The sequence below is a fragment of the Geospiza fortis genome, unplaced genomic scaffold, assembly GCF_000277835.1.
Source record: "Geospiza fortis unplaced genomic scaffold, GeoFor_1.0 scaffold13, whole genome shotgun sequence".
NCBI lineage: Eukaryota > Metazoa > Chordata > Aves > Passeriformes > Thraupidae > Geospiza > Geospiza fortis.
Window position 1 is genome coordinate 2,558,775 of NW_005054384.1, and position 26,886 is coordinate 2,585,660.

Genomic DNA, 26,886 nt, shown 5'->3' on the forward strand with positions numbered 1-26,886 from the left:
CCAGCGAGTTGAGGAGGTGATTCATGCCCTGTGTGTGTACATAGCCGGGTAATTTGAGGCTGGGTAAAGGCTAGTGAAGTTTCCAGCTTTATTCAGTCCTGGGCTTTCTTGCAGAAACGTTGCAGGGGAAAAGCTGCACCTTGTGCACAAAGGAAATAGACTGACACCAACTACACAGGTCACCCAAACAGCCTCTGCAGTGAAATGCTTTCTAACCACGAGGATAAATCTGCCTTGTACTGGAGGTTCTCTTGTCAAGCCTCATTTGCTCCCACCCCACTGAAACATCAAGCCCCTGGCTTTTCATGATAAGAATTGGCTGCTTTGCAGACACATTTAAATTTGGAAGCCTAGGCTTTTCCCTGCCCTATTCCCCCCTCTTTTCCCCCTGCCCTTTTTCCCCCTTTTTTTCTTCTTTTCCCTTTTTTTTTCTTTTTTCTTTTCTTTTTTTCCCCTTTTTTTCCTTTTTATCTTTTTCCTTTATTTTTTCCTTTATTTTTTGTTTTATGGGCCTTTTTCTTTTTTCCCTATTTCCCTTTCCCCCTTTTCCTCGTTGTTTTGTTTTTCCTTGTTGTTTTGTTTTTCCTTGTTGTTTTTCCTCATTGGTTTTTTCTTTTTACTTCTCATTCTGTGGAAATGCAGGGCACAAAGAGTAGTTCGCATGGTTGTTTAAGAGACTTGGGCAAGCAGAAGAGAATCCAGGATGCTTAGTACAGGATATTTGGGTTTAGCTGCTAAATATTCAGGCTAATTAGTGAAATGTAAAGCTTCAGCTGGTACAGTGTGTACCCTTACCTGCAGCTGCAGAGTGCATTTGCTTAAAAAGCAAACTTAATCCCAGATGATAGGCATAATACCTGTGACCAGTGTTCATTAGGAAATGGGACCTCAGGAGGAATTAGTTTTTGCAAGTCTATGGTAATTGGAAGGACAAGGGGCAATATATTTTATATTTAATGTTGTATCAGAGGGACTCCGTGACTGCAACTGTTACTGCACTCCACAGACTTTTACATAAATACCCAGGGTTTTAGTGATGAGGATTTCAGATTGGAGAGAGTTGTGGAAATAGATACTCCTTAAGATTTTGCATAGGAAGCATGTTCCTGTACTCAGTTTGACCAGATATCCTAGTTGCAGCTGTCTGTGCATGTGCTCTTGGTTAGTTCTCTGTTAAAACTGTTATTTGAGTACATATTTGAGAACTACCATTTTTACTGAGCTCAGCGTACACTGAAGTCTCTGTTTAAACTCCTTTTGGTTTCACTGAGGTTAAGCTCAGCAGTGGTTCTGTCAAATTCATAAAGATTTTGCTGCTGCTTTCCCTGAAATAACAGATGTAGCTATGTGTGCTGATATGTAGTTATCTCACTAATGCACAAAACCAGAATTTGTGTTGCTACCATTTCTCTCCACAGACTTTTATTTCCAACAGCTCTCTATGTATCACCATAGGTATCTTGCAGAATTTTTTTGTTTTGCCCTTAGAAGAGGCCAAAACCACACACCTCTTTAGAAATAGTTTCTTCACGTGTTTTTTTCCAGAATCAGAAATGCCTATCCTGCTTTTGATTTGAAGACAAATACTGGGAAAATCTGGAGTATCACAACAAGGTTCCCAGAGCATATCTTTGGTGGAACAAAATTCAGACTCAGCATTTGGACAGATTTTTCACCACATCCTCTACTTCTTACACAACACGGTAAGTGGTTACGTACAGGGGAAGCACATCAGGCATGAAATGAAAGAAGAAATTCCAAGGAGGTGGGAAGAATCAAGGAGAATAATTAAGAATTAGAAGAGTTTGCCCATGAAGTTTGTGGAGTCTCCAGGCTTGGAGATTTTTAAGGTTTTACAAGATACAACCCTGAACATGGTGGTCTGAATTCAGTGTTGACCCAGCTTTTCAGGGAAGAGGTTTTTCCCAACCTAAATGATTCTGTCATTAATGACAATGAGCTCCTGTGCATCCTGTATCTGTGATTAATGGGAGAATCTTTAATTCCAGCTCTAGTAATTTTTATTTCTGCAACATATGCCAAAATAAAAGAAATTAATTTTTTTTTCTCCCCCTCTCTTCCTGTGCTGCTTTATTAAGTCACGGTCTTTTTTTTTTTCTTTCTTTTTAATTAATTATTTCTTTAGTTTTCAAGGAATTAGTTGACTGTAACAGGCTGAGTATTAATTATCCTGAACTTGTTTATACCAGGTAAGCAGTAAGGTTGAAGTAGATGGAAGAATTACTTCTTTTTGGCCCATATAATGTAAAGTATTGTTCAGTTAGGCAAGAACTTTTGGCAGAGTAAGGAAAGGAAGCTGGATCTACAGAGTGGAAATGAGTGATACTAGCAAGTTTCGGATTTTTTTCCCAATGAGAGACCTGAAAAAAGCGCATGTTACCATTTTTATTCAAGATTTTGGGCTGCTCTTCGTTTTCTGGACTGTGTAAATTCAGCCAGCAAGCACTGCAGTTTAAACATCAAACAGCTGGTTGCTCACAATGGCAAGTTGTCAGAAGTTTAAGTTATTTAAACTGGTAAAATCAGTAGAAAAATGCGTAATCGAAGTGTCTTTTTAAGGAAAAACAAACATTTTGCAAACAAAATTAACATTTTCAGAAGGAGCTTTTGAATCCATTCATACATTTGTTTTTTTCCCTGGGGAAAACCAAACCAAAGTAAAAAGCAAGCTATGGTGACCTTGTGTGTTTTATTTCAGCTTTGTTAATGTCATAATCCCCTCCTCTGGGAATGCCACCTGTTCTCTGAAGTTTTCCCATCCCCTTCAATGGGAAACCAAATTTATCAGACCTGTTTCTAGATTATGTAGCTATTCTTTTCCATTTGTGATCAATTTTTCTAAAATGAGCAGAGGAGAAGAAGCATATTGGCGAGTGTTGGAAAATGGTTTAAAAAACTGAAGTGGAACTGGAGAAAATTATCAAAATTCTAAAGTGCTTCTGAACAGCAGGTTGTACAGACTGACCTAGAACTTCCTAATTTATAGGGATTTTGTATATTTTTATATTATTATGTGGCTAAATAATACAATATTTTGCATATTTAATATGTATTTAATACATGTTTTGCACATGTATTAAATAGTATAATATTTTGCAGATATAAAGTACACTAGAATATTAATCTACTTCTTTGTTATGGCTAAAAGGGTGTGCATAGCAGAAACAATACCAAGTAACATTCTGGAGCTTTTTTGTATCATAAGTGGCTACAGAGTCAATTTTTGCATAATTGGAAATGTACCAAAATGTTCATCAGGAAAATGAAAAAGAAAAAGAATGCCATTTGTCTCTTCCATTCCTCCTGGGAATATTGTTCCTCTCTTCTTCTGTCCAGCTTCCCAGCAAATTGCTCATTTCCTCTTAATGGACATAGATTCCATGTCAGGTAGAATATTTGAAGCAAAATTTAAAAAATAGAAAGTAAAATCAAGTGTGTCTTGATCTAATTCCTCTTGATGGAGCTAGTCTGCAGCAGTTGTCAGGAATTACAGAAAAAATCCCTTTTTTTCTCTGCTCAAGTATGTAGTTGCAATTCTCCAGCAAGCTACTATTAATTTTCCTTGCTATCTTTATTTACAGCTGGCTGTATCACTCACGACTTAATTGTGGAGATCCTCAGTTGCACAAATCAATACCCGGCCCGGGAGGAATGCCTTCTGAGTGTTTGTGGGGCTGATGAATTCTTACAAAAGTAAGTACCTCATTAAGCCACCAGCCATGTCAACAGAGCCACGGGCAGAGCTGGGGTGTCAGGTTGCAAACACTCCACGTGTGTAAGAAACAGAAAAACAAAAACTTCCACGAACATGGAAAGATTTGATTTGCAGCTTTAGAAGAAGCTTGGATTGATGTAAAAATACAATATGCAGATTGTATTTATAAAAATTCTGTAAGTAAGTGAGAAACTGCGTTGATAAGATGGTCGAGGGTTTATAATGTAAGGGTGTGGTTGTATAGAATAAGCCAAGAGTTTAGAAGTTGTAATAGAATAGAAGGAAATGTGCATGTGAGACAGAAGCCATAGGACAAAAGTATTCACAGTGCAGCAGAAGTAAAGGTGATAGGTTAGAAAAGCAGAATAAATTCTGGCAACTGTCTATTGCTTTACAAAGTTCTATATTGCCTTATCATGAAGAAACTTGTGACTACTTTAAGCTATGGCTGACTGCTTGCTTCTCTAAAATCTCTCAGCCTCTGAGAGTGATGTTTATCTGAGCAATGAATCGTTCTTAGCCTGAAAATAGTCCCACCCCTTCATTTCTAGTGGTGACCATGATATATGTGTAGTTTCTGAAACTCCTGAAACACGTGGTGCTTGTGTTCTGCAGTGAGGATAGTGTGATGCAGTGCAAAGACTCAAATCCTCTTTTATGGAAGCTTTGTGCAGCTTTTAATTGTTTGCTTGATTCTCTTGTCCTTCTGGTGTGTCTCATCTGTGATACAAGGATGCTGCTACCTCCACTAACTCAGGGGTGTTATAAGCAAGTCCTTAAAGGGGGAAATCACCCAAGAGTGATATTATGAATTATTTATTTATGCAGTATTATGCAGCTGCAGAGGAGGTGATTTTTCTTCATATCCAGTTGCAGTAGTAACAAAACAAATGAACTCAGCAGTGTGGTGCTGAATGCAAGATAAAAACACATTAAACATACAAGCAGGTCTTTCTGAATGCAAATAGTTTACAAGTAGGGAAATAAATGCTCTGATTCAGGTAAGCTCTTGTGGTGGTTGAAAGCACACTGGTTGGATTCAGCTAGTTGTTTTTTGCCCTGTGGCATCTTAAATTCAGGTGTCAGCCAAAGTGAGCAGGGTCTGTGTTGAAGCAGCTGAAGTGTAGGCACTTGTCAGCTGGGCTTTGTGGACATTGGCTCTCAGCAGAAGGGTTGGCAGTGTTCTGTGGTACTGGCACTGCAGGAATCAAAGCTCATCTGTTAGAGGTGTAAAGAGTGTTAGACAAAATAGTATATGTCTGTAATTGAAAGGGAAGATTCTAGAAGCAGTCGTATTTACAGTAGAGTGTAGAGTGTAAAAATTACCTGAAGTAGCCTAGAGCAAGTCAGTTTGATTAATGAAAGCAACACAGTTGTTAGAGCAAGTGTCACTCTGTGTGAGTTAACTTTGCTCTGTATCCATCTGGAGCACTTCTACCTTTACACAGGCCAAATGTTCATATGTTCATAGTGAATTACATCTGGCAACTAAAGATGCCAAGACTGCCTCTTCAACATTTCTAAGCCCACTCTTCCAACCTTGGTAAAGCAGGAGCTGGAAGAGCAAAGTGTAAATCATTAGAATGCCAGCAGCACCAAGCAGAGAACCAGGTCATACACAGATCTGTTAGTTTACAGAAGAAGGCCAGGGATTTTTTTTTTTCCAAGATGCTCTTCTGATTTCAAAGAAATTGCTAAAAAATGGAAATTATGTACCATTGTATTGAGGGTGAGCTCAGTGTAGTATGTGCTGAAGAGTTTTGTTTTCATTGTTGGGGAGAATGCATCAATAGCAGACTCTTTAAATTCCTGCATTTGTAGAATCTCTGCACGTCTCATTAGCAGTGAAACAACGTCAGTAATGTTCTCAACTTTCTTACTTTGCTCCTCCACTGTCATTCACCAAGCTCTGAGCTGCACTAAAACTTCAGCAGTTTGTAATTCTAGATTGTGCTGTTAAATTCAGCTCCCCTTCTTCTACCTCTTCAACAGAGCCCTGGATCTGATACGTGAAACCCCAGACCCTAAGGATCCCTTGGGTAGTTTAACAGGGCCTGAGGAGTTGCCTCAGGGTGAAATTTTTCCTATGTGTGGGCTATCTTCAAGTGCAAATTGGTTTCCTCCCAATGTTGCTAACAGAGTGATTTGATGCACTTGTGCACAGTTCTTCCCCAGAAAAGTATTTGGAGTCAGTTCATGGATGAATTCCAGTAGAAGTTCCCCAAGTTCTAAGACAGCAAAGGGAATAAGTATTCTGCTGCTCTTGCTGTACTGTGATCTAGAAAAAAACACCTAAAGTGAAGCCAAAAAGGTGATTTGATGAATTGTTCTCAGAGCAGAGTGCTTTAGTGAAGCAGACAGCTTTGTCAAGGTTTGTCAAAAGCTTTAATTTACTGTTATATTGGATTGTATTAATGAGCACTTCACCCCACCTCCTGCAGAAACACCTGAAAGACTCGATGATTTTTAGAATCCATTTAGCTTTGAATGAGAGGGGGAAGGAAAACCACCTCTGTGTTAATGACCATTACACCCAGCAGCAGCAGATTTCACTGTCCATCACTCCCTTCCTATGCAGAGACCCTTGGGCTCACATCCTGCCTGACTCATGAGTAGAGCATCAGATTTAAATACCCAAATTTTAAAGATATCAGAAGGTAGCATATAGACTGCAGGCCAGTCTGTAATTAATAGAGCCATCTGTAGAATTCTGATTTGGAAACTCTTTTGTTTTCTGGTCTTTTTACTGTGGAAAACCTGGCTTTGCTGAAACCTGCTGGTTTTCTTTTTCATCCCATCAAACAAACCTAGATCCGCCTTGAAATCTTGCTCTCCCACTTCCCTATCTTTCCTTGGATTTAAAATGGATACCCCTAAATATGATTTTATGATGCCTTTCATGAAAAATTTTATATAAAAGTAAATTAAATTGTGCTTAAACACCTTGTGTCAACTCCTGGCTCTTAATGCCATCAGCTAGCCAAACCCAACCCTTCTCATCTGTCAGCAATGAATCAATCCTCTCTTTTTAGAAAAACAGCCCATAATCTCAGGTCATCTTGAAATACCTAATAAAACAAAACATATGAGAGAAAGTGGATGTTTTAAAATGTGAATATAAGAATGTAGAGGTTTTAAAAAAATTCTTCATTATTTTATTGATGTGTGTACTAGCAATAGGTTGCAGTAATGTAGACCACCAAAGGGATACTGATAGGCTTTATTTCTAAACATCCTTTTGTTCTAAGGTGTTAAGAGTATTTAAAGTTCCATCCACACCCTCTCATGGTATAATTTGTACTACCTTATTGCTTTGCAGTTCAGCCACCACAGTGAGCAGGAAAATAGAATTGAAAAATCTAAATGCTTATCTTTTCTTCTAACGTGCTTGTCTGTGACCTTATTGATGACATTTTTTTTTCTCTTACTAATTCTGTTCTCTGGGAATTGAAACCTAAATAAAAATTGGTTTTCACTCAAAGTGAAGTTTAAGCTATTAACTATAGACTGACATAGACATAATCATACAGATTGAAATCATAAGAAGCAAGCACCTTTGGATGAATATGTTCTTTGTGAAAAGTAAACTTAATTTTCTCTTGTCACTGCAGATTAAGTTTCTCATTTGGAGATGCTAGTAGCTGAGTTACTTTAAAAAAATAGTCTGATTGAACTGTATTAAGATTTGGAGCTTATAGCACATCAGTGAACCTTGCTGTGGAGAAGCAAGCAGTGATGGAGTCTCAAACGATGGGGATTTTCCCTTTCTTATATTTAGATATTTTGTGAGACCACAGGCAAGTCTCTTGGACCAGTCATTACCACGTCTCCTAAAGACAAAGATTGCATTTTTCTTCATGGCATTCTCATCAGAGCTGTGCTCTCCATGTAATTTCAGCAAACAAATAAGGGGAGAAATGTTGAGTTAACAAGGTTGTAACACTTCGATTTTTGTTTCCTTTACAGAGCTCAGAGTGCTATAAACCAGTTACTAATAATCATGTTATCCTCCAAAGAGGATCTATCATTTTTATCTCAGTAGTACTGGTATGGTAGCAAATCTGCCTGGGGTACAGCTAAAAGGTACTTTGTCAATCTGTGGCAAAGCTGCACTTCTATTTCTTGTAACACACTTTTCATCTATACCAGGTTTCCACATTATTTTGTTGAGGCATTAATCCATTTTGTCTAGTCCCTTGTGTAACAATAGCTGTCAAAACTTTTCTCTTTGTATTTGTGCAAATTAAATCCATTCATTAAGTCAGCTGCATGGCCACTTCTGTTTGCAGTGTATCAGGCAGCCTTGTTGTGTCAATAAAGACTTTGCTGATGGATAGTATCTGCTTCACACAGCAGAAGCTAACACAAACCACTAATGTAAAAGCAGTTATAACAACAAAATCAAGTTTCTCTTGCTGTAGCTTGTTTTGCCTGGAAGCATGGTGCATGGAAAAATTATACTTGGAAAAGACAGTTTTTATATATCTGTGATTCAAGAATGTTACTTCCCAGGAGGGTACAGCTCCTCTCTATTTGTCTAGCTGTACCAGTTCCAGTCACTGGCATTGCAACAGGAATCTGTTCCTGGAGCAATCGGGATTCTTGTTACTATGCCTGTCCACAGGCTGGAGGTGAGGCAGAATGAAAAGAGCAGGAATAATAGTGAGGCATTAAGTAAAAAACATATGTTGGGGCAGTTCTAAAATGTTAAGGAAACTTCCCAGTCTGACCAATTAAGGGCTCTCTGGCAGTCATTGTGAAAAGAATCTGTGCCTGTTCATGGCCTGCTGCCCTTTCCCAGCACCCAGAGCACCATCTGCAGCTTGCACTGCACTAAATGTGTTCCTCAACCAGAGGGGATGAAGATAAAAAGCTCATCATTTCAGTGATGAAGCAAACAAGATTAGGTGAAATGAGGAGAGGAAGAACTTTCAGGAAAGCTGTGGGTAGGCAGAACACAGAGATGAGAGGAGGAGGAGCAGAAGAGAACACATGCATTGGTACAGTCCCAGGAACTGGGAACTGGCCACTTGAGCTTTGAAAAGGGACTTGAGAAGGGTTTAGCTGTAATAGTGATATGCTTTGCACCAGTATGGGTATTTGACTGTGTTGGTGTTCACCCCTCCCACTCTTACATTTGTACTTTCTGCTCTTGAAATCCAGAAATTTTGGAGATGCTATCAAAGGTGATCCTTGCTTCAGGTATTTTTGTCAGATGGAAATGAGTTTGTCCCTTGTGATGTTTAATATGTTTGTTTAAAAAAAGACTCCTGTATATATGCACATTTACAGCTCTTGTAACCTCAGTGGAGAGTCTGAATTTTACTTAGACTGTAGTGTGAGAGCAGAACATTTACAAGATGGGTAAGGTCCCTGCAAATGGGCTGAATGGCATTTAAGTTTATCCACTCATTTGTGCTGAAGACTTCTACTGCCATGTGAGAGAGGAGTCTCATCTAAGTCACATTTTCCATGCTTTATTCATAGGGGTGAGCATTTTGGGGTTGTTTATTTTTTTTAACTAAATCCAGCCTTTTATTCAGACATTCCATCAAAAGCCCTTTTAGGTAGAAATACAGTTTACATTTAAACTGAGTTTTTCAAGCCAAAAAAAAAAAATCGTCTTCCCTTCATGGCCCAGGGAGTTCTGAAACAACTTACCATGCTGTAAAACTGTATAAATATGGAATATCCTTTTCTGTGCTTCTGTGGCTGAAGGCTCAATAAAGCATCCTGAATCTAATTGGACACACACCAAAGCTGTAACTGATGATGCATACTAACTTGTTTTGGTGATGAATTTACCTTTGTAAAAATCATTGTTGTTGCTTTCACTAATCCCAAAGGACTTTTTCAAATGCAACAAGATATTTGCCTCAACCCTGAAATATTTCTTAAATTATTTCACCTCTTTAATTTTGAAGATGGGAAGGGGGAAGATTTGAAGGGGGGAAAAATTAAATTATTTTTGTTCCAAGTGATTTTAAGAGTGACAAACCAAGGCTGTGTTCTAACTTAGAAAAGGTTGCCAAGAGCAGTAAATGGAAAGAGGCAAATAAGATTAAGGCATTCCCTTGTCATGGGCTGCTGCATCATCTTTGACCAGCAGCTTAGTTTATAGGATCCATGCCAGCTAAGTGAGTTGGATCTTAGCTGGCACATGATTTGAGAGAGAAAAATATGAACTCTGCTTTTGCTGCCTCTGTGTGAGCTGCACAGGGTGAAAACTTAGACTTCTTTGAGAACCAAGGGTCACCTGCCTTGATGGATGTGATTTCCAGACCTACAGCTAATATTTGATTTTTAGTTGGGTGTCAGACACTACAAGCCTTTCTGCAGTGGTGCATTTATAACCAGGATAGTGCACTGTTTGGCTTTGAAGAATATGCATAAATAATATCAAGGTTTGGGAGGATATGCAGCTTGTCAAGGATATTTTCTCTGTGTCCTTGTTGTTCTCTTTCAGAATTTAATGGTCAATGATGCAACTAAGCAATTATTATTTGTTTTCCTAGAAAACATGCCAGAACCATCAATTTTCACAGAAGCAGGTGCCAAGAACTGGGTTTGTATTATTCAGTCTTCTTTGCACTTAGAATTTAAACCACTAGAGCTTTTAGGAGAGGTAGCAAGGATAAAAGCAGGAAGTGGCAAGCAGAGATAACCATTTATTTGTTGTTTTTCCCCCAAACTGCAGCAACTGTACTTTGGGAAGCCACGAAAGTCTCCGCAAGGCAAGCACCTGCATTCAGCTTTGCCTGCACCACGCTGGTCATCTGGAGCACAGCTTGGCTAGAACAGTAAGTAACCTTCTTTTCTTCCCCTTTTCTTCAGCATCCCTGTGTCACAGTCATATTTTCTGCTTTCTTTCCTTTTATGGGAAGCTGTCACTCTACTATGAAGTACTCAGAGCAGGAAATTTTCTTCAGCTGAGCAGTTACAAGCAAGAAATTTGGCCAGGGGCTTTACACAAAATCACACTTGTTTCAGTTAGTTGGTGAACTTTAAGTAGATTTTGGGGTTTTTTGAGCCATGAGATTTATCAGCTTTAGCACTCTCTGAAATTCTAGGGAGTGGTCTGCCTATCCTAATTTTTTCAGAGTTTCAGATGTCCCCACATTCTGATCATCTCAGGAAAGCATTAATTTTCGTAGTGAACAGGCAGCAAAGAATACTTATAGGTTTCTAAAAAGAGCATCACTTGCTTCCAGAAAAGGATTTTTGAACTAAAGCAGACAGGAAGAGATATTTTCTGTGAGTTCAAAACCGTTTTTTTTTTCGTATATATCAGTGTTAGTATTTTGCCAGACATAATGATATAAGAGTTAACCTTGTGAGCATAATCACAGATGAGAGAAGTCAGAGGCCTGTCATGATGAGAGGGTGGAGACTTCCATTATTTAAATATTTGTGGCTTTCTAGTGGGATTGTGTAGTTCAGGCCATTAGAAAACATTCAGCCTCTCAAAGAATTTGTGGACTCTCCAGTTAAGGGTTTAAGTGGGAAGGGTGACATTTTAAGATCTCAAAGTGAATTATTGATCAGCCCATTACAGGGACGGGCACAGCTCTGAAAGCTTCAGGCCATGAAGTTATTTCATGTTACTAATAATAGCAAAGAGCAGGAGCAGCCCTTGAGGTGGAGTCAGTCACAGACACAGAGTTCTCCCCCAACTCCAGGGCATGCTTGTGACAGGGCACTGGCACAGAAAGGAGAGGTTCTGCTCACAGCCAGCAAGTCCATCAGGACCAGAAACAAACCTAACAGAGGAGGCAGATAGAGTGCCTTGTGAGTTGCAGTGTTTCTTTCACTCTGGACCTCATCCTGTACATTTCTTTAGGTGTAAAGAAACCTGAAACCTGCTCGAGCCACACTGAATTCGAGGATCTGATGTAGTCTACAGTGGCCTCTCATTTAGTGTTGTTGTTGCTGTTAGGTAAAGCACGTGGCTGTAAAATGCATTGGAAAGTCACAGAATGAGAATCAGGTTATGGAAAAAAAAATCCTTTCCTCAGAATTCATATAAAAATATGCAAAAATTATGCTTTTAAAAAACAAAGTAGGCAGAAGCTTTGGGATTTTTAAGATTCTTTAGCTGTCTCAGATACTTATGCACATACCCAGCTACTGTTTAGTTTTGTGAAATAATGTGCTCTTGAGGAGAACTTCATCTCTGATCTGAATGATCCTTCTATATTTTGAAATATGGAATATGTTTCATTATAGAAGTCTCCACTAAGTTTGTAGTTAAACTGGTGTCACAGAAGCAAGATCTTGACAGATCTTGTATATAATAATCACCCGCATGTAATCAGATAGTAAATAATTCACATAAACCCACCTGTTGCTGTAGTCCATCAAATCCTCTTTGGATCCTATCAATCACGCACATGTGATTCTTTACAGGCTGGATGGTCAAACACAAAAAATGGGTTCCCAGAAAGGTGGCTGGTTCCTATCAGTCCCCTTAGGAAGAGGCATTCAGACAATGTCCTTTGTAATGAGCTTTTCATTACAGCCCTGAAGAGGTGAAGTAGTTGGACGACGTGAGAATTGTAGGTCCCCACCAGCTAAACTATGTCCTCTCTCCCTTCCATTTCCTTGTGCCCTTCCTGCAAATCCAAATGACATTGACTGACTTCCAGTCAGCTGGAATCTTCTTAGATTACCAAGACCTTTGGAAGAGAACTGAGAGGATCCAGCCATGAGATCAGCTAGGTCCTTTAGTGCTCTGCAGTGAATCCCACCGAGGCCTTGTGGACCCAGAAACATTCTTTGGTCGTGAAACGCACGCTCTGGAAAGGACTGTGCAGTTTATTGGGTGAAGTACCAGAGGGTATGCTGAGAAGCCGAAGTCTTCCAGTGCCATTTTGTGGTTCCAGAGGAGCAGCAGCAGGGCCAGCCGGGTGCTCATGTTATCTCAGTGGGATCACTTTGCATGAGGCTGCGGGAAGGGGCGTTGGAGGGCCCTGGAGCTGCTTCCTGCCTTTGGGCATTCTCAGCATCCACGGGCCTGCTTCTGGCAGCCCAGTGCTGCTGCTGCTCCTGCACTGCCTGCATTGCCCACAGCATGACGGCCACGATGGGCTGCACGCCCCTCTCGGTGTCCCCGTTCCTATGAGGGCGGCTGGCCAGGCCCACGGCGCACTCGCTGTAGTCGCCGTCCCCTCGCACGGAGTGCAGCAGCTGCTCCATGGGCTGCCGGCACACAGGGCAGCTGTTCCTGGCCCTGGCCCACTGCTGGATGCAGCTGAGGCAGAACTTGTGCATGCAGAAGGTGACGTAGGCCGGCCTCCTCATGGGGCCCAGGCAGATGGGGCACTGCGCGTCCTCTGCCGCCTCCATCGCTGCTGCCTGCGGCGGCTGGCTCCAGCTGCCGGAGCTGCTGTGCTCCATGTCTTCTTTGGCAGTGGATGCCATGTCGTGCCAGGGGAGAAGGGCAGAGTGCTGGAGCTCGGCTGGGAGGACGGGATTGCTCAGGGTATGAGCTGCTCCCTCTTTCCAGTGCTGCAGCACTGGGTGTCATGCGAGCAAAGGGACAGGGCCTACTGTCACCTTCACTGGGCATGAATGGTGGAAATGCCCCGGTCCTTCAAAAGGGAAAGCCTCCCAGCAGCAGGTGGAACACAAGCAAAGGGACAGGGGCTGCCCTGGGAGTGAATGGTGGAAACGTCCAAGTCCTTCGAGAGGGAAAGCTTCCCAGCATTGGGTGTCACACAGGCTGCCCAGTGGATGATTGGTGGAAATGCCCAGGTCCTTCAAGAGGGAAAGCCTCCCAGCTGCCCAGGGGGAAATCTCCCCTCCCAGTCTCCCTCTGCTGCTGAAAGTGCACCTCCTGGGTGTTTACACTGCCTGGGTGTGCTAGGGCTAAGAAAAATCCTGGGCTGAGCCAGCTGGCATAGCATGCTGGGTCATCTGTGACATTATTGCCTATTGCTAGGTGAATCCGTGATCAGACTGGATCCCTACTGTGTGATGTCATAATCCAGCTGTTGCACTAGATGATTGCTCTAGATCCCTGGCAAATGAGTTGTCTTCCTTTCTCTTCTCTTCTTCCCTTCTTTCCTTTCCTTTAGTACTCTGGGATGAATCCTACCAAGGCTCTGTGGACTTAGGAACATTGAACTGCTGCAGCTGACCCCTTACAATTCCAGTGTAAGGGAAAGTCATGGTTGCTGCAGCTGTGCTCCTCCAGCTAAGAGGACTAGGAAGCCCCAGGTTTATCAGTAGTCTTAAAGACTGAGGCAAAACAAGCCCCAAAGTCCTCTGCTTTTTCTGTACACCCATTTGCCAGTGGGACCATCTTCATCAATGAAGATGTGTGCTTTGGACCCCCGCTTGATGCTGACATACGTAATAAAATACCTTGTTTTCTGGCACAAAATCTGGTGGAACCTTGTTTTCTGGCACAAAATCTGGTGGAAGAAAAATGAAGGTCCCTCAAGTGGCAAAGCCTCTAAGCTGCCCAGGGTGATGATTCCCCTCACAGCTCACCTCTAACTCTGCATCATCTCTCCCTCTGGCCCACCTCAGTGTGAAATCAAAGCAGAATTGATGCATGCCCTAGCCTTCTTCATGTCTCCCATGTAGGCAGGGCACTGGAATATCCCACTGCCTCCCTACTCTCCCTGCCTGGATTCAAGCATATCCTGTTCCTCCGCTGAATCTAATTTAAAGTTCTATTTCTAAATCCAGCTAGTTTGTTTTCCTGAACGCTCTTGGCCCCACTGGTGCCTGTATAGTGCCGCCCAGTTTAACATAAAATATTCCCCAAATAAAATTTCAGATCAAAACATCCTGAACATGGTTGAGAACATTCTGCCTTTGGAAAATACCATGTTAACATCTCCAATATACGTATTTCTTTATGAGAATAATATACGTCACCATGCACCTCTCTTCCACAGTGTGGGGATGACCAAAGAAGGTTCAGTGTGAATGAGCTGTTGGAAGACTCTTGTGCCTGGAGACTGATTTGGTAAGCTGCTAATGAGCAATATTTATGTTTCTAATTGTTTATATTTGTAGGAAGCCTCCTTGCACCAAAGGACAATTCTGAGAACTACTGGGGACAGAAATGATACCAATGAGAAAAACAATTGGTTCAATATTTCAGACTTTTCCTTTGCAGACCTTAGTTGTTGCTTAGCAAAAATCAGCGTTTTTCGGTTCTGTGTAATTTTTCCCAGTTGTCTCCTTTTCATATTACTGAAGTTTTCATTGAAGGTTTCATTTTTCCCGAAGATTCCCATGATTGAAGGTGTCAAAATCTTCACATGTGCGTTGCTGTTAGAGAATTTTCAACATTAAATATTGTAAAACTAGTAGGTTTGCTCTTCATTAGGACTATATTTTCACAGTTCAGTGATCTTTAAACCTTTTTTTTTAATTTTATTTTTTATTTTTTAATGGAGACTAATGATGATGGGCCTTTAACTTGGCAGTCAAAATGAAGCTGATGGTAAAGCCAGTCTGTGAGGGCCAAACACTAAATGAGATAGATTCCTCATTCATCTTTAATTGTATTCTATTTAGATAAATTCTAATTTTAGGTAAAGAAGCTGTTGGCACTTTTTGCAATGTTTTTCATCACTGTGTTATAACATAATTTGCCAACAACAGTAGACTTAAATGACACACCTGTCATTAGGCAGATGGAGGGAAACAGAGGGGTAGTGACTCGTTTGAGGGGGGGTACCTGGTGCTTACTGGGGACCCATTTGGCTTCCTAGGAGCATGGCCCAAATTCCCATTCTGGTCCTTGCTCTAAAGAACTCATAGAAGACATGTATTTTACAGATGATAAGTGTATGACATTTAGTAGCACAGAGGATGCCTGCAGGACAGGATCATTTGCTGTGGGTCCCTTTTCTCCAGGATAAGCAATCCCATCTCCCTCTCCCTGTTAGAACTGTGCTCCAGACCCATCCCCAGCTCTGCTCCCTTCTCTGGACACACTCCAGCATCTCAATGTTCTTCTTGTGGTGAGGGGCCCAGCTCTGAGGACAATCACATGGGAGCAGCTCCCAACAATTCCATTCACCACAACCCTCTGGGCCTAGGCATGCATTTGGGCACTGCTTAGTGAGGCAGAATAGTGATAAAAACAGCATTTTAGAAGGGGAACCTAGCATCTCTCCATAGTAGGTGCTGCTGCCAAGAGACTGAAAAATGAAAGTGGCAAGTCCATGCTATGTACTTGTCATTCTCCTTCCATATAGAGCAGTTGGGAGCTAGGACTGACTCTCCTGTTTGTGCTTTTCTCATTTCCTTTTCTAAACTCTTGCACCTTTTCAAACTCTTTCCTTTTCAAAACTCTTGCACCATATTGACTTGCTAAAAGCTAAAAAGAAGTCCTTAACATCAAAGTACTAAATGTTCACGGGTTGGTTAGGCTTGCCTTATTTATACAGAGCTATAATGATGCACAAGTATGTCTGTGTGATAAGATATGGGTATTATTAGTTATCTGGCAGACAAGGACTCAGGATAGCATTAGTAGGGTATATTTTAATCATTATTACAACTTGCTGGGTTTGTTTCCTATTAATGATGCAAAATTATGGCTGCTTTATGCCAAAAATTCTCCAGGGGAAAATAAACTGATGGAAAATATGCTAATTTTTTGAACTAGCGTTGTAATTTAGGAAATTATTCTGCATTTTAACCTGCATTTTGACCAACCATGCTAATAAACATGCTCACCTCCATGGAAAAAGACAACAAGGCAAGCTCATATGTTCAGATATATTTCTGAGCTGGGCAAGGCTGTGAAAAAGATGTTATGCCTGAAGACTCGGTCAAAGCAGAGTGACAACTTGTATTAGCTATGATTTAACAGGATTACAGGAGGAATTTCCAGGCAGCTGCTCCACATACAAACTGCCTGGCTAGATAAAGCCAGTGCAGATTGGAAATAAAAAGCTGTAAAGGCAAAACTACCTGTAGGAGGAAGAGAATAGTTGGCATCTCCAGGGAAATGCACTGTGGTATCAGCACAGGGGAGGCTACCTAACTTTTCTTGATTCTGTGTTTTATTTCAGTGCAATGAGTCTCCTTTTCCTGCCATGCAATATAGATAATGAAAATCTAATCATGTACCATGAAACCAGTACTTTGGGCTGCAGTTGCAGTTCTAAATTCTGATTGCTCAGTTGGCCCAAGTAAAATACGTGAGGACACACACAGTTGCTCTATAAATAGTTGATTTGCTTTGAAGCTCTGAAAAAATATCAAAATATTTTTGGGACTTTCGGCTACCAGACTGCAATGGGGATGGAAGAGTAGGGGGAAATTTCTTCTAAGCCTTCTGAAGAGGAAGAACCTTAACTAAAGATTGGTGTGGGATACAAGAGTAGAATTTAAAAGGCGAGAAAAAGGTGATAGAGTAAAACAAACAACAAAGGAAGAATTTAAATTGTAATTTCCACTTTTTCATATAAACATGTGCAAATCCCCACTACCTCTGATGGCCATCAAGGTAATGATGTGTCCCTTTTACTAATCAGTGGGCTAGGCAAGGTGTAAAACTGGGAATTAAGGTTTCCTTATCCTTTCCTGATGATTTGACCCTATAGAGGAGGCTTGCCAGGATGATGCCTTAGCAATGGTCTCACAGGCACCTGTTTTTGTTTTGTTCAGCTGACAAACGAACAAGAATTTCACAGTGCTTGAAACACAGAAAATTACACAAATGCTTCTTAGGAGCAAAAATCTGAATCTGGTTATCTGTTGGGGATAGCACTTGGAGGCTGTGGTTTTAAAAGTGTGAGATTTACAGCTGAAGCATCAGTTGAGGAGTTTAGAGATGTGTATGCTCCTCTCCATAATCCTAATTAATTTAGTGAAGCTTTGCTGAGACTCAGCAATCTGCCTGTACAAATTTTGTGGCAGCTTCTGTAGCATGACAGAGGCATGGAACCACAGGGTGGTGAGTGGCTCTCTACAGAAGTAAAGCAAATTTTACTGCTTACGGGAAATGCTATGGAAAGGCAGGTGCTGAAACAGTTTGAGCATGTAAACTTGAGAACTGCATGCAAATTAAGTTTCATGGGTTATGTAGCAATGCTGTCCTGTTTTATAACATACTTTTGTACTTAGGACTTAGCCTGTGCTTTGGAGGTGTTGAGATTTTCCAGATCTTGGGCAGATGTTTTATCTGATTCCATGCAGCTTAAGTCTGTGAAGTGATTGAGACAGAAGGCATTGGAACATAAAATCATCCAAGTTGGAAAAGAGCCTTAGGATCATCAACTCTAGCTGTAAGAATGTAGCATGCACTTGAGTCCATCCTTCTTTAGGTAATATTTAAGCACTTGCTTAACCATAAAGAGTAAAATAAATGGGAAGTGAATTTCAATAGACATTGAAACAGCAAATAACTTACTGGAGTTCTTTAACTTGGGAAACTTGTATCTTCTATAAATAGACTTTTTTAATCTATTCTTTGGGGCAAAAGTCTACCAAAAACCCAGGGAAGTCCAGGCTCAACTGCATGATGTCTGCATACACACTTAGCTTTATTTTATTCTAATATAAAATCAGTCTCAAATTATTTCAAATGTCTAGAATGTGGAAAAAGAAAACCAACAAAACCAAACTCAAACCTGTTCTCTTTATCCAATTCTTATTAACTTGATATTGTTTCCTTTTTTTCCTGATTCCTAGGCAGAACCTTGTCTCTGTTATTACCAACTACAGAGGTCAAGTGGAATATCTGCTGCAAAATGAGGTATTTGTTCTCAGTTTGTTACACCAGAAAAGCATTAACTTCTACATGAAAGGTGTCTAATTATTAATCTGTCTTAGATGCAATTAAGGAAGACTTTTAATTAAGATTGCTTAATCTGACTTTGAAAGGATACAAATTCTCTTAATAAAACTTGGTCTGAGGTTGGGAAGAAAGTGCTACAAATTTAAAATGTCAAAGGTGACTGTTTCTACGTGTCAAGGAACTTGTAAATAAAACCAGAGTTGTTTGAGTTGGCAACATAATACTTGGAATTAGCAGAGGTATAGTGCATTTTATGGATCTGCAAAATTTGTCCTTGATTTTGCAAACCCCCAAGCCTAATGTTTACATATTTAGTGTATATATATATATATGCAAGCATTTGGTAGTTTGAAGGATTAAGTTTAGCCAGCAAAATTCCCAAGAGCTTTATTTTAAAGCATTGGGGGCTGCCAATTGAATGTTACATGCTTGAAGGGAAACTCTTTTAGGAAATCTTCTCTGCTGTCCAGTGTTTTAAGGACAAATGTCTAAAGGACAAATTGAGTTATACCTTGGAAGAAACCACATGTTTATTTGATCTGACTTCCAAGCTGGCATGATAACTGATTCAATCTGACTTTCAAGTTGGCATGATAACTGATTTTCTAGGGTTTAAAACTAGAAAGAACAAAAGACTTATAAAAATCAAAGAATAGTGATGTAGCATGAAGATATTCCAGTGTATCCCTTCCAGAGTTATAACTCATTATGCTAAGTTATGCATTTCTTTGAAATATATGTTACAACATAAAATGACTATTTTTCTTCAGAACTCTGTCACCTACATTTAAGTTCAGAATTTAATCTCTCTGGATATTCTTGATCCATTATTATTTCTATTTTGAATAGCCAGAAAACATACATTTGCATACAAATTTTATACATAAACACACACATATAGCGAAATCCACCAAAACAGAGACACATACATGAATACATATATATCAATAATATATAATATTTATAAATACATAATCTAGATATATACAAACATTTTACATTTTGTGTAAGTCTTTGATGCTTTTTCAAAATGCAAAACACAAATTTTGTGCCTGGCTACAAAGTAAAGCTCTGGGTCTGATGCTGTGCAGGTATTTGCTGAATTTTCCTTTGTAAGCATCATCTCAAAGGGAAGTGTTTAGTGTATAAAATGTGATGCAGTCATAACCATTTGGAAAAGTTAGGTCCCCAAGCTCAAATGCACATGTATATTTCTTCACTGAAGTAGACCCACCAGGGCAGTTATTTACATTCAGTTGAAATTTTAGGGCCTAAAGCAGGAGGATTCTAAATTCAAAAAAAGCCATAACCTCAACATTAATGGGACTTTGCAATCCACCCTCTGCAACTGACACCGTGCAGATTTTCCTCAGACCTATAATGAAGCACTCCTAAATTTGTTTTTGCTAAAGATTTTTACATTGAGTAAGCAATTTCTTGAAACCATTAACTTTTTATAAAGGGAAGGAAGTGCATTTTTCAAATATTCATACCATCCAGCAAATATGTGTGTGTCTAGAGCTAAATTTCTCGGTAGAATTTTTTTTTTTAATAAGGCCTTTTCTACTCAGGGACACTCAATAAGTTCATATTAATTGCTTAAAAGAGTAGGATTGCAAGTTAATGATTTGGGTCATATCATGGATATTTTTATTCAGAGGCTCAGTGTATGGAGATTTTTCAAACCTAGAATCATGAAGTCTGATTTGCTTTAGTTGTTGGCTCAAAAAATGATGGAGCTCTAATGCAATGAGTAATATGTAGTAAACAAAACAAAAAATGAGACCCCCCTTTATTTGGGCTTTGAATCCTTGCTTACTTATTTTCTCTAACTTCTGATTAGATTGCTTAAAGAAGGTCTAAAATTGGGGTCGTTGTAAACTCCTCCTTATCCCAAGTCTGCACAGGAGTAATTCTGTCACTTTTCCAAGCTATTCCCACTTTTCCAAGCCATTCCCACTCCCTGCTGGCATTGTTGTTACTCCTCTTTGGTTCACCACAAGCCACCTTCAGCACCACATTCAGGAATTTAAGACACTGGCAGCTGCTCACAGGTTGTAAATTAAGTGCACACGTAACTGCTGAAGTTCTGTACTCAGCTGGAAGTTCTTTAAGCATTCAGTTTTAACCAGACACACCTTGAGATTCTCAGTTGAAAAAAAAAATTTTGCACATTTTCCTACTTATTTACAAATTTATTCTTCCACAGATATGGGATACCAGTACTTTTGGCTTATGGCACAAGCCCACTATCATTATTAATCTAATTAGTAATAATGGTAAATAAATTGAAAATTAATTTTGAGATTGATAATGACTTTCTAAAACAAAAATTTTAAAAAGATAATGAAGATGTCTGGCACAAAGATGGAATTGGTGCTGTTAGGGCTGAAATGTAAGTTTTGAAATGTATTTTTCAGACAACATGTGCTGTAAAATAAGCAGCCAATTTTGATTGCCCTGACAACCACTTTTTATGCACTTCATTTTGAAATCCATTCAAAATGTACTGTTACTGTAGAGAGGACTTTGTAAATTTTTTATACAGTGTGGAAGTCCTAGAATGAAATAATTTTTTTTATCATATAAATTATTGAAACACCAAAATATTCTTCTAAGATTCTGCTCTATTTAAATATGTAGAAGGGGGAAAAATTACAAGTTGTTGACTGGAGTTCCTTTAGAATTTCAGAAGATGCAAAATTTTTGTAAGAAATGAAGCTCCATCTTCCCTTCTTTGGGACAAAAATCCATGTCATGTATCTACACATAAAAAAAAAAACCACTTTACATGAAAAAAGAGAACTCTTTACATGATAATTTCCCAGCAGAGAAATAGTGTGGAAGAAGTCATCATGTGTAGTATTCAGTATCACATAATTTTATGTGCTTACTCTTTTTCATCTGCAATATGCTCCTTAGAAATAGCAACCATAAAAATAAAGTGTATGGTAAAGTAGCTTCTATAAATATTAATACTTTGATAGTTTATCTCTAAAGAGAATAGCATATTAAACAGAAATTGATACATTCCTCAAGACACCAATTCTCTTTATGGAATAGCATTTATATGTACATACAAAAATACATAAACTGTGGGTGGGTTTGGGTTTTAGGTTTTGTTTTTATTTTTCTCCATTCAGAGAGCTGTTTCTCTATTTAAGGGTTACTTTTGTGTATGTCTATTGCTTGTTACTGCTCAGAAATTACCCTGCAGAGCTGTATTTATAGGCACAAAATTCCTTCTTCCAATACTACATCTCTGCTTGTGAAGAAGTAAAATGCTAAATTAAAATTTATTTAAATCAAATGCAAAAATGGAATGATATTTTATATTAATTAAGAACGCTATATAGCAATTTATATATATATATATACACATATACTCACTTATTTCTTCAAGAAATCAGAGTAAACCAGCATTGGTAATGTTTTGGGGTTGTCAGGGTTACACATAGCAAAACCATACCGCTGAGCCCAAATCACCTTCAGCCCAAAAGGGAGTCTAAAATTCTCAAGAGATCACAGTCAGCCTTTTCCCTCTAGAACCTGTAGTATGAAAAGGTGTTTCTGTCCTTAATTGCTAAAAAAAACCCCAACAACTTATGTTTAAAAGAATCTGACCACCAGATATTTGTGGATATTTCGTGTAATTCATATCTGCTTCGAGCAGAACTAAAGCAGGAAATGTGCAATTAGTAAGCTCAATATATATTTATATTTATTTGTAGCAGTGACAGGTGTTACCCTTCTCAGTACAGTCTCTGCATAGACCTAAGTCTGAAAACAGAAAGTTCATCTTGGTACAATTTTTATTTTTCAGGCATGAGATGCCTGAGTTAGAGAAATGGGTTCATGGGTACATCCACGTGCTATAGTGCACTAAAAGGAACATTTATCAGTACAGAAGCATGGAGAATATTTGTAGGAGAGCTTCTGCTTGTTCAGAGAATGTATTTTAAGGTTTAATGAAGTGATATAACCATGCAGAAAGCCCATGAATTTGTATTTATTTATTTATTTTCCTGAACATAGAGTACTTCATATTGTGTTTTCCTTCCTTTGTGGATCCAACTATTTTTTTTTTAGTTCCCCAAAGTATTTCATCTTGAAACTTTTTTTTCCATATGGCAATATTAAAATATCTAAATTTGGCAATATTAAAATATCTAAATTTACAATCAATAAGATTCCATAGTTTTAACTAAATATATAATTTTACAGAAAGCTGGTTGCAAAAGTACTCAGTCCACAGGTGTCAGATTATGCAGCCTCCCACACTGTACCTATTTTTAGGAGGAATGTGGCTGTTTTCCAACTCTGGCAGAAATGGCTAGGAGACAGTAGTGAGGATAAATTCACAGAATTACAGAATGCTCATGAATCACTTGGCTTCAGGTCTCCTATGAAGTTTCTTTACAGTGCTTCCACACAGCTGGAGTTCATCCAAACCAAGATTTTCTCCTAAAGTCCTTGATACCAAATTTGTTGTGGTTCTGACCAGCATACATTTTGTGGGAAATAATTGGACTTCAACAGAAATGTCACTGTCCTTAGGAAAATATTGGCCTGTGGTGATTTCAGTGTAGCCAGACTAAACCATGATGTCTCAATTCTGCTTGAGAGGGTAGGATTTCCTACCCCTCACTGCCATGAAGGTTATGGTCAGGTGTTTCTGGGAAATGCTGTGTATCTGTTGCTTCCTTTTTTTCTCCCTATTTCTCTCTTATCAACAGAATAACGTTGATAATGTGATTGAGGCAGCTAAAGCCATCTGCGGTGTCCTGTGTTTTGTGGAAACCAGAGACATCACTGATGCAGTCTGGAAACTCCGTGCTTTGGGAAGAGCACAGGTAAAATATACATATTCATGACCTGTTTTTCTCTTTAAAACTGGAACTTGAATGGGTATCAGTCTTTTTTTGATTGATCAAGTCCATTTTTCTGTCTCACTACATTTTACTGTCTTGTTTTCCCTTTGACATGCGTTGGGTAGAGGCGCTGTAAAAAAAAAAAGAGTGTTGACCATGTGTGATGTGATACAGGACCAACAGAAGATTTGCCATGTGTTTAACTTGAACTGATATTCTCCTCCAGCTCTTTCTTGTTCCTACTCAATGTAGAAAACTCTTTGCCACATCACCTATTTACCATTTATCATGTGATTTCAGAGTATTCGATTTGCAGATATTTAGTATAGGTGGTCAATAATTTTTTTTAAAACTTCCAAAAATGTCATTTAAATAGTGATTTTTTTTCAGATTGAAATGTCCCTGCTGTTTATGTAAAAGAGTACCAGCATCATAGTGTTGATTTTAGCTGAAATACTCTTAAAACAATGAAATGGGTTTTTCAGGGGTTTCTGTATAATTGTGAACTGTGACTTTGGAGGGCAGTATCCCTTCTCAGTTTGGTCATCAGCTGCTTTGATATGACCTTAGAAAAGTCACGGCGACCTGATTGGTAGAAGTTCTGAGCACCCAAAAGCTCTTTGGAAGTCAGCATCTTGGAGATACAGGTGCTCAGCAAATCTGAAAATCAAGCCATTATTCACTTGGATTTACTCTGGTCTAACTGTGAGTCATGAGAATTTTTTCACACCCTAAGGAAATTCCCTCTTCACACTTAAAAAAAAAGTTACTGAGCAGTTCTCTTCTGTCTTTGCATGGTCTCTTGTCATTCTTTCTCACAGCAAATACTATTTAGGAAAACATGCCAGACTCTATGTGATGCTTGCATTCAGACCATTACCTGCCTCCTGCAAGACTTTTATCCTTTCCCTTTCCTGTTGGGTTTGATTTTGTTTTTTCCCATGGCTTGTGCTATATGTAAGAACACCCAAGACTGGAAAAACCAAGGCAGCTCTAGAGTTTTTGGTTTTTGCTCAGAGCTAACCAGCTGATTCACTTAAGTGGCTTTTCTTGCTTCCCTTCTAGTTCATGCTTCACTGCAAATCTTGCTTCTGTATTATCCTAAATCTTTTAATTTCTGCTTTGGCATCAATTATTAGAAATCGCTACTGGGGGTAAATTCCTGCATAAATGAGTCTGTGTTGGCACACATTTTATCTGCCATGATGTGGAGTCAAATGGAAATAAGAATGTCCATTTAAGAAAAGCTTTTCTTGGATATTAGAGGGTAAATACTGTAGAAAAATAGATAAAGGAAGTAACAAGGGATTCATATGATTTGCTTTTCAGTTAAAATCCAGATTCTCTTAAGAGGTGTCAGGATGATCACTGTCTTGTCCTTGAGACAAGAATTTTCCCAATCCAGAATGTTTCTTAAGAGATAGACAAAGAGCTGGGTCCAGTTAAAAGATAGAGAGGGAAGCAACAGAACTTTGTTTTAGAAAGGAATTAGAGCAGAAGAAATATATCAGGACTAATTTGATAAAAACATTTATTTTGAGGTAAGAAAAATCTAGAGTATTTTATCTTTTAGTGTTCAGGTCAGCCCTGTGAACCTAATGTGTAAACTACCTCTTATAACTGCATTATATATCCCTTGGTCCATTTGCAGCCCCATCTTCTCTGAATTTGAGCAGAGACATAGGTGCAGTGGTCAAAGAGACAAATCAGTTCCTATTAGTGGGGCTCACCCTAAGTCAGAAAACCCCACAAGCCATGCAGAATTACATAATGGGATAAAACCCTAAGAGTACAGGCCATCTTTTTCAAGTCTTAGTTTTTTTGTGGATGTTCACATTTTCTTCTGCTTGTCTTCAGAGTCATTGTCATGCAAATATTGCTTTTATTTTCTAGACTAATTGGCTATTAATAGGCAAATAATTAAATTATCACCTGATCTTGTTGTAGAAAGAAACAAAAAAAACTCTGCTCCAAATGTTTCCTGTTTGCTATTGCTCATTCTCCAGCATGTCAATGTCCAACTCCACCATATAGACTGTCTTTAATATTTACAGCTTCTCCTAAAGCAATTTCCACGTTCTTCCTCACATGGACGGAGCAATACACTTCCGTTTTCCTGTTCTACCTGTTCAGATTATCCTTTCAGAGCAAGGCACAGCTCTCGTTATCTCTGTGCAGTCTCCAACACAGCAGAGTGCTTGTCCTGGCTGGGATCTCCAGAGGGTGCAGCTGATAAGGAATGATGATAATGATACTGTTTGCTCATCTGTAATGAGCAAAATTATACTGTTCTACATAGCCTCTTCTGAATGTTGAAAAGATTGTCCTGATTGAACAGTCTTAAATATTTTTCTGTTCTAATATTCAATAAGAAGCTGCTTCACATTATGGGGATTTTTGAAGGAATTTTGAATGAGTTAGAGACAAGACCTCTGAGTTTTTAGATTATGTGGTTTATTTTCTTCTACATACGCAGGAAGGGTGAGCTTGGCTCACATCTTTACTGCATGGTTCAGAAAATCCAAGACCTTTAGTTACAAGACTTTTTAAGGATTTATTGACTAATAAAATACTGCTAACAAGGATATTTATGTTTTGACTTAATCCTTAAATATTTTGTTTTATGGACTCATGTTACAGTGTAAACTTTCTTAGCCAATCATATTATGACACATAAACCTACAGTGCTGCATTCTAAACTCCTTGTTTACCTTTGTAACTATTTTTTCTGTATCTTAAACCCCAAAACTTTAAACTTTCTTCTTCTTAACATGTCTCTGTTTTAAACTACATATCCACATTCTCGCTTCTAGCACCAAAGTTTGGAAGCCTCTTCTAAGGTCTAAAATTAAATCCTGTGCTTAATTCTGAGATTTGGCTTGCAGGCCCAAAGTTCTGAGAATTCTTTGCACTTTGGATTCTAACAACATATCTCTTGAAAACTACTGCCTAGACTGTCTTTCATGCTATAAAGTTTTCAGTTATTGAGGTTTTGTTCTCTTAAGGCTGCCTTTCAGGCTTGGTTAGCTGAGCTGGTTGTCTGTCTCTTGAAGCCTTCCTGTAAAAGCTGCCTGTGACCTTGAATACCACCCCTGTCCCTCTGACTCCCTCTGTGCTGAAGCAGACCTGACTAACAACTGACTTCAAACGCTGTTGCTGCTACTGCCTTTTCACTCCTTTGAGAAATACTGCTAGGACAGTCAATAGACCTCAGCAATCCACAAAAGGTTGGGCTTTGATTCCATAAAGAGCTTCATCTTTCTCAGCAGCTGAACTATAAATGTCATAAAAGCAGTCAAATATATTCCTGCATGTTTTGTAACTTGAGCACTGTCCCATTTCGTGAGCATAGTCATTACACATTATATGCAGCTACTGTATTTGCTGGGAAATGTCCCAGCGAAGGCAGGAATGATGGCTCTGACTCCATGTTCTCAAAAGGCTCATTTATTACTTTATAATACTGTCATATATTAAAAAATACTGTACTAAAGAATACAGAAAGG

The 26,886-nt window shown here is 39.1% G+C and overlaps 1 protein-coding gene across 1 annotated transcript in view; it reads left to right on the forward strand.

The window, feature by feature from the left end:
- Window positions 1-26,886, forward strand: part of PIK3C2G (phosphatidylinositol-4-phosphate 3-kinase catalytic subunit type 2 gamma) — a 191,272-nt gene that overhangs the window by 7,694 nt on the left and 156,692 nt on the right. Inside the window, exons 3-8 of the mRNA XM_014308778.2 lie at window positions 1,546-1,703; window positions 3,603-3,714; window positions 10,434-10,536; window positions 14,644-14,714; window positions 18,404-18,467; window positions 23,246-23,362. Coding sequence (XP_014164253.1) covers window positions 1,546-1,703; window positions 3,603-3,714; window positions 10,434-10,536; window positions 14,644-14,714; window positions 18,404-18,467; window positions 23,246-23,362 — 625 coding nt within the window. The remainder of the gene's footprint in view (window positions 1-1,545; window positions 1,704-3,602; window positions 3,715-10,433; window positions 10,537-14,643; window positions 14,715-18,403; window positions 18,468-23,245; window positions 23,363-26,886) is intronic.